The following is a 12,211-nucleotide window of genomic DNA, read 5'->3' on the forward strand; positions in this document are numbered from 1 at the left end:
AAAAAAAAAAAAAAAAAAAAAAATCTGTCCCCTTAAGAGTCCTCAAAGTGCCATCTTTGCTCTTGAACACTTTAAAGAGGTATTTTGGAGAAGATTATCTGAATGCAATACATCATTAATCTTGACTGCTACTTCCATGGGTGTTGACTGTGGATCTGATCAAAGTAAGTCTTTGATACCTTTACTCTTTTTTCCATTTAACGTATTATTTATTGATCCAGTTGTGAGGATTTTTGTTTTCTTTACAATAGGGTGCAATGTATTGCAATCTTCATCAGTAAGTATTTTAAGTCCTCTTCACTCCCAGCAAGCAAGGTTGTGTCATCTACATATAGCAGATGACTCTTCCCTCCAATTCTGATGCCACTATTGAAGGCATAATCCTGCTTCTCATATTATTTGCTCAGCATACAGATTGAATAAGTGAAAGGATACTACCGTAGTGCACACCTTTCCTGGATTTAAATCATTCAGTATCCCCCTTATTCTAATGACTGCTTCTTGGTCTGCATACAGGTTCCTCATGAGCACAGTTAAGTGTTCTGGAATACCCATTCTTCACAATGTTATTCATAGTTTGTTATGATCTACACAGTCAATAAAGCACAAGTAAACATCTTTCTGGAATTCTCTGCTTCCAGCCAATATCCATCTTATGTCAGCAATGATATACCTAGTTCCATGGCCTCTTCTGAATCTGGCTTGAATTTCTGGCAGCAACCTGTCAATGTACTGCAGCAACCACTTTGGAATTACATTCATCAAAACTTTACTTGTATGTGATATTAATGATATTGTAAGATGTCTGCATTCTGTTCGGTTACCTTTCTTAGGAATGGACACAAATATAGTTCTCTTCCAACTGGCTGGTCAGGTTATCTTCCAAATTTCTTGGCATAGATGAATGAGCACTGCATCAGTTTCCATTTCAATTTGTATTCCATCAATTCCTAGAGCTTTGTTTTTTTGCCAATGCCTTTAGTGCTGCTTGGACTTCTGTCTTTAGTACCACTGGTTCTTGATCATATGGTACCTCTCAAAATGACTGAACACTGACCAATTCTTTATGGTATAGTAACTCTGTGTATTCATTCCATCTTTTTTTTGTGCTTCCTGTCATTCAACATTTTGCCCATAGAGTTCTTCAAAATTATAAGTCGAGGCTTAAATTTTTTCTTCAGTTCTTTCACCTGAAGAAATGCAGAGCATGTTCTTCCCCTTTGATTTTCTAACTGCAGGTCTTTGTGCATGTCATTATCATATTTACTTTGGCCTCTTTAGCTACTTTTTGAAATTTTTTGTTCAGCCCTTTGACTTCATCATTAGCTTCTCTACATTCAAAGCAAGTATCAGAGTCTCTGCTGACATCCATTTTTGTATTTTCTTTCGTTGTTGTCTTTTTAAGGACCTTTTGCTTTATATATGATGTTCTTGATGTTATCCCACAATTCTTTTGGTCTTCGGTCTTAACGTCTAATACATCAAATCTGTTCTTTAAATAGTCTCTAAATTCAGGTGGGATATATTCAAGCTCCTATTTTTGGCTCCTGTAGAGTTGTTTTTTAATTTTCTTCAGCATGAGCAATTGATGGTCTATCGTTCAGTTGGCCCCTGACTTTGTTTTGGCTGATAATACTGAACTTCTCCACCATCTCTTATCACAGATGTAGTCAATTTGATTCCTGTGTAGTCCATCTGGTGACGTCCATGGAGACAGTCCCCACTGGAAAAAGGTATTTGCAATGAGTAAGTCTTGGTTTTGAAAAGTTCTGTTATTCAATCTCCAGCTCAAAGCCATATTTTCCAACTATGGATCCTTCTTAGTTTCCAGCTTTCTCATTTCAGTCATCAGTAATTATCAATACATCTTGATTGCAAGTTTGATCAATTTCAGACTGAATTAGTTGGTAGAATTCTTCCATTTCATCATCACTTGTTTCATCAAGCCTTCATTTCTGAAGCATCTGGTCCATTAAAAGTCATGTCAGAATTGGGTTGCTGTAATTTTCCACATGGCATGGTAGCATCAAGAAATATCTTAAATCTTTTTAGTAATGGATGCACAAATTTGAGTAATACCGGTACTAACTGGCCTTCCTAGTCAGCGTATAGATAGTATCCTATCACAGACAGCGCTGTACTTCAAGATAGATGTAGAAACGCTCTTTTGGCAATGAATGCAACGCTGTTCCTTTTCAATCTGCAGATCCCAGCATAGTAAATCATATAATTATCTGATTCAAAATGGTCAATACCAGTCCATTTCAGCTCACCAATGCCTAGGATATTGACCTTTATGTGTTCATTTCATTTCATTTTTGAGACTTCCAATTTTTCTAAATTCATATTTCATATGTTCCACGTTTGATTATTAATGGATGTTTGCAGTGGTTTCTTCTCACTTTGAGTTGTGCCATATTAGCAAATGAAGGCCCTAAGGCTTGTTCTATCTGTGTCCTTAAGGTAGTATTTTGGGTGCCTTTTAAACCCGAGAGGTTCTACTTTCAGCACTATCTCTGACAACATACTGCTGCTATTCATAACGTTTTTAGTAACTAATCATTCAGAAGTGGTCTGCCTTTCCTTCCTAGTGTGTCTTCATCTGGAAGCTCTACTGAAACCTGTCTACCATGGGTGATCCTGCAGGTATTTAAAATACTGGTGGCATAGCTTCTAGCATCACAGCAACACACAGCACAACAAACTGACAGGCAAATGGTGGTTGTTAGGGATAAATCCTGTATATATGAACTGGAACCTTAATAGCAAAGCTTTTTGATTTTACCTTGTGTGTGTGTACACATGCACATAAGATAAAACAAGACAGAAACATAACAATTACAATCCTTGCTTCTAACACTGGTCATGTGCTTGTAGCTGGTATTTAGAATTACCTTCTTTCACTACCCTTCCCACTTCCCCTTTGCCCTCAGCAAACACTTCAGTTGGTTACGGTTCTTTGCCTGGTGAGGTGACCCAATCTTTCATTCCTGAAGTGTCTGGTCCACTAGAAGTCATACCAAAATTGGGTTGCTGAAATTTTCCACAGGCATGGTAGTACTAAGAAATAAACTAGCAGTTTTTCCAGTCACTTGATAATAGGTCAAAGTAGTATACCCAGATAAGGGATATATTACTTCCAAAATCCAAAGAGGCCCTCCAGGCACTGTGCCTCCTTTTCAGCTGTAGAAGGGGCCAGATGCAACAACTTCTCCTTCATTTTAGAAAGAGAATCTTAACATACCCCATCCCACTAGACCCCTAGAAACTTCAATGAGGTGGAAGGCACCTGAATTTTTGTGAGATTAATTTCCTACCCGATAAAACACAGCTGTCTTACTAGTAAGTCTAGGATCATTGATGCTTCTTCCTCACTAGCTCCAGTCAGCAGAATGTCATCAGTGTAATGAACCAGTGTGATGTCTTGTGGAAGGGAAAACTATCAAGGTCCCAGAGGACTAAATTATGACATAATACTGGAGAGTTGACACACCCCTGAAGTAAGACAGTGAAGGTGTATTATTGGCCTTCTCAGATGAAGGCAAACTGCTTCTAGTGGTCCTTCAAAACAGATATGGAAAAACAAAGGGATTAGCCAGATCAACAGCTGCATACAAACTAACATGAGGTGTAGTCATTTGCTCAAGTAATGAAACCACATCTAGAGCAGCAGCTGCAATTAGAGTCACCACCTGGTTAAGTTTTTGATAATTCACTGTCATTTTCCGAGATCAATCTATTTTTTACACAGGCCAAAGAGGCAAGCTCAATGTGGACGTGGTAGAAATCACCATCCCTGCATCTTTCAAGTCCTGTAATCTACCCAACACCTCCAGGGATGTGGTATTGCTTTTAGATTTCTATTTTTCCAGGTGGGGGCAGTTTGAATGGTTTCCACTTGGCTTTTCCTATTATAATAGCCCTTCTTCCACATGTTAAGCATACAGTGCTGGGGTTCTGCCAGTTGCTGAGTACAACTATTAAAATGATGCATTCTGAAACTGGGAAGTCACTACAGGATGAGTTCAGGGACCCACTGAATCCACTGTGAGGCAGACCTGAGCTAAGATTCCATTAATAACCTGGTCTCCATACACCGCCGCTCTGACTGGTGACATTCTGGGTTTCTTGGAATTAGTGTCAGTTCAGACACCACTAGGAGTTCAATTGGTGCTGTAATTCAGCCACACTTATGAAAGACTCTGATTTTGGTTTTTGGCAGTATCAGCCCTGTTATTACAAAAAAAAATACGGCTTTTTTTCAGGGCACAAATGGCAACTTTTAAATCTTTCATGTAGCACTTGAGTTATAGCCAGCTTCCTTATACATCTCATTCTGCCAAAACCGTAGAAATGTATCATCTATGCAATCACCCAAAGCTTTGTCTCTCACAAAAATCTAATCTGGTGGTGGTAATATTTTTCATATTTCTACTGTCACCTCACACCATGGATTCGCAGCTCCCTCTAAGGGAGGCAGAGTCATTAATGCCTTAAGACTAGCCAGACGTGAGAACCAATTCAGAAAACTCATCTTTATTCAGAAATCCAGAAAAACCATAGGTTTTGTTTTTTTAGAACCACTCTCAGCACCAAATGTTTTAGGCTAAGTTCTCTAGGGGAACAAAATACTGCAGTATAAATCTATATTGTGGTGGTAGTTGTGGGCCGTCAAGGCGGTTCCCACTCATAGCAACCCTACATAGGGTTTCTGAGACTATAAATCCTTACAGGCGCAGAAAGTCTTATCTTTCTCCAATGGAGTGGCTGGTAGATTCAAACTGCTGACCTTGCAGTTAGCAGCCCAACACTTAACCCACTCTGCTACTGGAGATTTAATTCAAAGAAATGGCTCACACAGTTGTGGAGGCTGGCAAATTCCAAAACTGTGGGTCAGGCATTAGATTGGAGGCTTCTTCTGATACATGTGGTTGGAGGGGCTGACAAATTAAAATATGCAAGTCAGATGGCAGACTGCAGGCTCATGGTGGGTGTTGTTGTGATTGTTGTGAAGTGCCGTCGAGTCGATTCCAACCCACAGTGACCCTGTGTAGGGTTTCCAAGGAGCAGCTGGTGAGCTTGAACCACCAACCTTGCAGTTCAAATGACTTTGCAGTCCACAGCACCACACCAGGACTTCTTATGGTGGGTTGTCGTTGTTGTTGTTATGTGCTGTGGAGTCAATTCCGACTCATAGCGACCCTGTACAGGGTTTCCGAGGCTGTAAATCTTTACGGGAGCAGAAAGCCTCATATTTCTCCCTAGGGACAGCTGGTAGTTTCGAACTGCTGACCGTGAGATTAGCAGCCCGATTTGTAACCACTATGCTACCAAAGCTCTTTTAGGAACTGACAAATCACAAATTCTAGAGGTCAAGCAGCAGGCTCTTTGGCTCATCTTCCAGGGACTAAAGGTCAGATGATGACAAGCTAGATGAAAGAACCACAGTGAGTGTGAGCCTTGCTGGAACATCTATATGCATTGGATGCAGGCCACACCCCTGGAGAAAGTCCCACTGCTCCACATCTTAAGGGGAGTCAACCCCTTCAAGGCAGAGTCCCCTCAATCAAATTCTCCACAAATTAAAATGGAAAAATCTCTTAGATAAAGTGAATTAATGGGTCTCAAGTTTGCAATGTCATTTGAATACTTTCAAAGGAGAGCTATTACTTTCAATCATGGCATGAATACAAAATATACTTGCTTTTCCCCAAAACTCTTTACACGGTTTACTCCTGAAGCTCATAGAAATCGAATTAAACTTTGCACGCTTCTTCCAACAATGCACTCCTCCAACTTAACAATGCACTCCTCCAACTTTTCAGGTAGCCTACTTACTCACCTGAGCTCAACTGGTATATGGTAAAAAGTCAAACTGCATTGCACATACCATAGAGATCTGGATTGCTGCGGATATATAACCTCACAAAGTTTTTTCCTGGTATTGGCAAAAGAGACCCTTTTATTCTGTCAAGGACCTGGAAAATAAGATAGCAATAAGCCTACTGAGGTTTTAAAAGTTTAATAAATTCAACTCTTGCAAAAATTGCAACTCATTTATTAGTGCTTTTATGAAGATATTAGTATTTTTCAAATGCTAACAGCCTTTTACTTTTATAAGATCATCTCCAGGATACACAGACATTCAGATCATTTGAATGTTTAACCATAAAAGAAACAAGTCTCCAACACAAGTGAAAGAAAAGGTGAAACTGGTCTACTAACCTGGTAAGTGTCCACATCAAAGAATGTTTGATAGTACTCAAATGTCCAGAAGGGGGAGCTTTTCTTCTGTCCAGCAAGTAACTAACCGAGATAAAATAAATATAAAAAATTTAGAAGTAATTTTCTAACTCCCCTGTGCTGAAAGAGAGAAAGCATTGATCTATTTCATAGAAAGCCAAGACATGGGAATGAACAGGCTCTTCATTCATAAACCCATTCTGTAATATCTGTACCTGATACAAAACAAGCGTCAGTTCTGAAGTCATACCAGAAGTCTCCTCTACTTAATACCCACTAACCACTGCCAGCAAGTACATTCTGACTCACAGCAACCCTCTATGCTATGAGTACAACTGCTCTCTAGGGTTTCCAACAGCTGTTAATCTTTATAGGTGCAGACAGCATCATCTTTCTCCTGAGGAGTGGCTGGTGGTTTGAACTGCAGATCAGCAGTCCAACACTTGCCCACTGTACCACCAGGACTCCCTCCTCTATTTAATCGTTTTAGCAAATCACTAGACTTCTCAGCCTTGTTGTTGTTAGTTGCCTTCAAGTTGATTCCAATTCACGGTGATTCCACGTATGTAGAGTAGAGCTTCGCCATACGGTTTTGAAGGCTTTAACGTTTTGGAAGCAGATTGTCATGCTGGCCTTCCAAGGAGCCTCTGGGTGGATTTCAACTGTCAACCTTTGTAGTTGATTGTTTAACTGTTAGAGTCACCCAGGAATAAGATTAACCTCATAGAATTATCGGGAGGTTTTCATTCAGGATTTTATATCATTATATATTATGCACAAGGGAGTCCCTGGGTGGTACAAACAGTTAATGGGCTGGAGGTTTGAGTCACCCACAGGTACCACAGAAAAAAGGCCTGGAAATCTACTTCTAAAGGTCACAGTCTTAAAAACGCGATAGGGTACTTATACTCGCACACATTTGCCATGACTTGGAAATGACTTGACAACAACTTTTTTATTTTTTTAAAATTATGTACTATAATATGAGGGGGATTCAAAAATTCATAGAAAAATTCTGTTGTCTTTTTATTCCAAGCACTTTTTGAAGCCCCTCATATTCGTATTACACATATAGTAAGTTGGTGTGTAAGCGCCATCAACTCGGTTCTAACTTATATCGACCCTGCATAGTGTTTCCAAGGAGCAGCTACTGGGTTTGAACTGCTAACCTTTGTTTTGCAGTCCATTGCTGATCCTACAGCACCACACCAGGAGTCATATAGTTAGTAGACACTGTAAATGTCTTTTCCTCTCCCTATCCCTCAAGATTCTTAGCACTACTTGTCTTACAAATCTGATGTTTTCATTCATTGTAAAGTACTCAGAAACTTAAAATGGTACTGCTATTACATAAAACACAAAAAATTACAATTCGGAAGAAGCATACAAGGAAGGTCACACCTGTCCCAACAGGAAGGCTCTGTCATGATAGAATAGAGACCCAGTACCAAGACTCCTGACCAGCATTTTCAAATAGCTGAAGAGGATTCATGCAGCACAAGATACAGAATGACTTTGAGTAGCTTTGCAGACAAGGGCAGGGGCTATGGACAGATGGTTTTTCTTCATCATAAAGGAAGAATCTTCACAATTAGAACTGCCAAAATGGCCTGGGCTGCCTTACATAGTATTGGACACTCTGTTCTTGGAGGTATTCAAGTACCATCTTTCTATCAAGTACTATCTATTCCATAGATAGCATTCATATCTAGGAAGGGTGAAATAGAAGACAATAAAAGTTCTTTCCAATCCTAAAATTATAAGCTACTGAGCACCAGAGACCCATATTCCATAAACAAGGCCAAAAAATTCTACTACATCATGGAATACTGTCAGCCTCTTCCTAATGCATAGGTAAAATTAAGATGATAGAATTTTTCAATTTTAAGACTTCTTTCCCTATATATTTCTTCTAAAATTATTGACGCTTGCTACTGCTCACCACCTTCCTTGGACCTTAAACAGGGTCACTATGAGTTAGAACCAACTCAACAGTACTTAACAACAACTGCTCACCACCACTCAGTTGTCAGTATGTTGTACCGTGGTGACTTGCATGTTGCTGTGAAGCTGGAAGCTATGACACTGGTATTCTAAATATAGCAGGGTCACCCATGATGGATAGGCTTCAGCTGAGCTTCCAAAGTAAGAAAGACTAGGAAGGAGAGGCGGACTACTTCTGAACGTTTAGTCACTGAAAACCTTATGAATAGCAGTAGAACATTGTCAAATACAGTGCCAGAAGTTGAAAACAGTATGAATAGCACCAGAATATTGGCAGATACAGTGCCAAAAGATGAGCCCCTTAGGTTGGAAAGCACTCAAAATGCGACCAAGGAACAGTTTCTTCCTCAAAGTAGAATTGGCCATGATGCGCAAATGGAGTAAAGCTTGTAAGACCTTCATTTGCTGATGGGGACCTTCATAGCTCAAAATGAGGAGAAACAGCTGCAAACATCCATTAAGAATCAGGAATAGAAATTATGTTGGAGACAGCATGACACAATTATGTTGGAGACAGCATGACAAAAGTCCAACAAGTTCATGAAGTCCAAAATAGACCACTAGTGATCAAAGACCAGAAGAACTGTGGGATGACATCAAGAACATCATACAAGAAGAAAACAACAGGTCATTAAAATGACAGGAAAGAAATGGACCAAATTGGATATCAATTGACTCTGAAATTTGCTCTCCAGCATAGAGATGCTAAAGCAAATGGAAAAAATGAGGAAGTTAAAGAGCTGAACAGAAAATGTAAAAGGGCAACTCAAGACAAAGTCCAGTATTATAATGAAACATGTAAAGATACTCCCTAGGTTGAGTTCTGGCCTCATCTCCTGTATTCACCCTATGCTGTTCTCTCAGTGGATCCAGGTTCTGGGTTTCCTGTCTGTACTAGATTCTTTCATGCCTCTATGATGCCACTAAAATCATTCCCTTTGCCTAGATCCCCCTTCCTCACCTTTTACCCCCTGGCTAACTCCTACATTTCATTCACAACTTATTTTAGTGGCACTGCCTGCAGGAAGGAGTGGCACCGGAGTATACATACTGGACTACTACTTGGAAGGTTGGTGGTTCAAACCTATCAGCTGCTTCTCAGAAACCATATACAGGGTCGCTATGAGTTGGAACCAACTTGACAACACTTAGCAATAATAACAACAAGTCTCCAGGAAGCTTTCCTAATTTTCTTCTTTTTGCTTCCACAACTCCCTGGTGTTTCCAATGTGAACTTATGATCTGTTTGCCAGACTGTGTATTATCTACCGGGGTAGAAGCCACATCTGATTTGCCTTTGTGTTGGCCCTGCTTGCCACTGAACCTGGCACATAGATAGTAAATAGTACATGCATGAAAAACTTTTTAAAAACTAAAAACATCATTTTAAAATCAAATGGAACCTCAGTTTTGTCAGAGTCATCATTCCCCAGTAAGTCATCATCCTCTTCTCTCCCTGAGCCTCTTAGCAGTCTTGGCTGGTGCTTTGGGGTTTCGCCAGGATCCTCGATGCTTATCGTAGTGTCATCTGGGTTTGCTCCTAGAGAAGTAGCTGCATCACCAAATTCTGAAGAGAGAAAGAGAGTAAAAGGGCATCAGAGACCTAACCCACGTTGGAAATGCTAGCCCTCTCATTTAAAGGCAAGCTCTGCACGCTATCTGATAAATGGCAAGTGACTCTGAAAAGTGAAATCTCATCTAGAAATCAAGCTGACATACAAAGATGATTCAGACAACAGAATTTGGAGGCAGACACGGCAGTGTCTTAGTCCTGCTCATTTACTAACTAGATGAGCCTGAGTAAGTGATTTCACCAGTTTTCTCACGGTGGTGGTGGTCATGGGTCACAGAGTCGGTTCTGACTCAGATCAACCCTGTTTAGGGTTTCTGAGGCTACCCAATCTAAATCTTTCTTCTCTGATTCAAGTTCAAAGAATTTTAAAGAAAGCTATTTTTTCCAATAACACATGCAATCACTATAAAAACTATGGAGACAGAAATGAAAGGAGCAACCAGAAAATAAAATTCATCCTTTGTCCCACTATACAATGGTAGACATTAACATTTTGGTATATTTCCTTTTCTCTACATAGCTGCCAGTGATGATCATGGTGGTAATAGAAAAAGTGGGCAGATGCCAGATATATTTTGAAGATGGAGCTAATAGCATTTGCCAGTAAGTTGAATTTCCCTTTAAACATCCTATCTTTCCTTCTGATAGGACCCACTACTTGGGTTTAAATCTTAGCTTTACCACTTGTTAATGAGAACTTCAGGCAAATTACTTAATTGTTCTGTGCCCCAGTTTCCTCACTGGCAAAATAAAGGTTGATAAAGTAAGCATCTACTTCACAAAGTTGATATGAGGATTAAATGAGTTAATAAAGCACAGTGCCTGACAAAGTACGTGATATGTAGATGTTTCCACTACCCATCAGTTTGTCACTCTGCGGTGGCTTGTGTGCTACTATGATGCTGGAAGCTATGGTTACCCATGGTGGACAAGTGTCAGCGGAGTTTCCAGACTAGAGAAAGAAGAAAGGCCCTGTTTCATGCTTACAAAAATTAGCCAATGAAAACCTATGGATCACAACAGAGTACTGTCTGATCTAGTGCTAGAAAATGAACTCCCCAGGTTGTAAGACATGTAAAATACCCAGTGGCCACAACAGACTCAGACACCCTAACAATAATGAAGATGGACTAGGACAAGGCAACTTTTCATTCTTGAAGCTGATTTAACAACAACAAATGTAAATATAAGACAAATAAGCATTTCTCACTCCCTGCCCTAGCTCACGTTCTGGACTGTAAATTCTAATATTCTCCTGGACTTTTCTTCCAGCACTTTCATAGTTTATAGAGATATATCTGAATGATCACTTAACAAATGAATGTCTCCCTCACTAGCCTAAGAGCTTAATAAGAGCAGAAATGGTTTTGTTCATTCTTCCATCCCTGATAACTATAACAATTTCCTGGTTTATGGTCACACTCCTGAGATACTTGTTGATTCACTGAAAGAATTACTTGATCGTATTTTATTATAACTATCTGTTTACACTTTAATCTATACCTTTATCTTCTTCTTTAACTTTTTATCTCCAATTCCAGCCACAATGTAGACGCTGAATAAATGTTTGTTGAACTAAAGCAGGAATGGTATAAACAGTTTCTGTAATCAATACACTAAATTTATGATAGCAACAATCAACAATCTGAAACCACAACAACTGCTGTGGACACACAGAAATGCTTGAACATGGGCAACACTCTTTTAGCACGATTTTCGAAATACTTTTCTTTAATGTAGGAACCAGTATACCAATGAAAATCTGCTGCCGTGATGGTGGAAATAATGGGCATAAACATAAAGGTGGGTACCCAACTGATGTACCTTCAAACTGCAAGTCATCTGCAGCTGCCATTCAGTAAATCTGCAGGGTCTAAAAAGAAAAAAAACGAACAAACTTAATAGAATAACAACATAAAATACCTGCAAGTATCTCATTTCAGGATTAGAAAAGGCACGGCTTTCCCTTGCTTCCTTTTCAGTGGGGTTGGACAGGCTTATATAAGATTACTCTGCATCAGTTATTATTAAAACCATTGTAAGAATTTTAAAACAACAAAGCTGACTCTGGTGGTTAAGAGTTCCATCCAATCTCATACATGGTCTGACTGTTTAGGGACTAGACGCAGCCAGGAGAAAGAAGACGTTAAGGTTGGAAGGAGGTGGCTAAAGGGACAGTGAAGTAAAGCAAGGGCAGTTTAGCCTAACCAGTGGTTAAGGACACAAGGCTCTGGAGGTCAGACAGAACTGGATTCGTCTCCCGAATCTGCTTCTCGCTGTGTAGCTGTGGGCTCCTCGGGGCCTCAGTTTTCTAATCTGTAAAATGGGTTCACCATGGTACCTACTCACATGGTTGTTGGGACGATTAAATGAGGCCATGCAAGCAAGGTT

At 39.8% G+C, this 12,211-nt stretch overlaps 1 protein-coding gene across 1 annotated transcript in view; it reads right to left on the reverse strand.

Moving 5' to 3' along the window:
- Nucleotides 1-11,688, reverse strand: part of YIPF1 (Yip1 domain family, member 1) — a 24,757-nt gene extending 13,069 nt beyond the window's left edge. Inside the window, exons 1-4 of the mRNA XM_006839790.1 lie at nt 11,645-11,688; nt 9,651-9,814; nt 6,226-6,306; nt 5,891-5,978 (exon numbers count right to left, since the gene is read on the reverse strand). Coding sequence (XP_006839853.1) covers nt 5,891-5,978; nt 6,226-6,306; nt 9,651-9,814; nt 11,645-11,675 — 364 coding nt within the window. The 5' untranslated portion in view covers nt 11,676-11,688. The remainder of the gene's footprint in view (nt 1-5,890; nt 5,979-6,225; nt 6,307-9,650; nt 9,815-11,644) is intronic.
- Between the last annotated feature and the right edge of the window lie 523 nt (nt 11,689-12,211).

This window comes from Chrysochloris asiatica, unplaced genomic scaffold (assembly GCF_000296735.1).
Source record: "Chrysochloris asiatica unplaced genomic scaffold, ChrAsi1.0 scaffold00026, whole genome shotgun sequence".
NCBI classification, from domain to species: Eukaryota; Metazoa; Chordata; class Mammalia; order Afrosoricida; family Chrysochloridae; genus Chrysochloris; species Chrysochloris asiatica.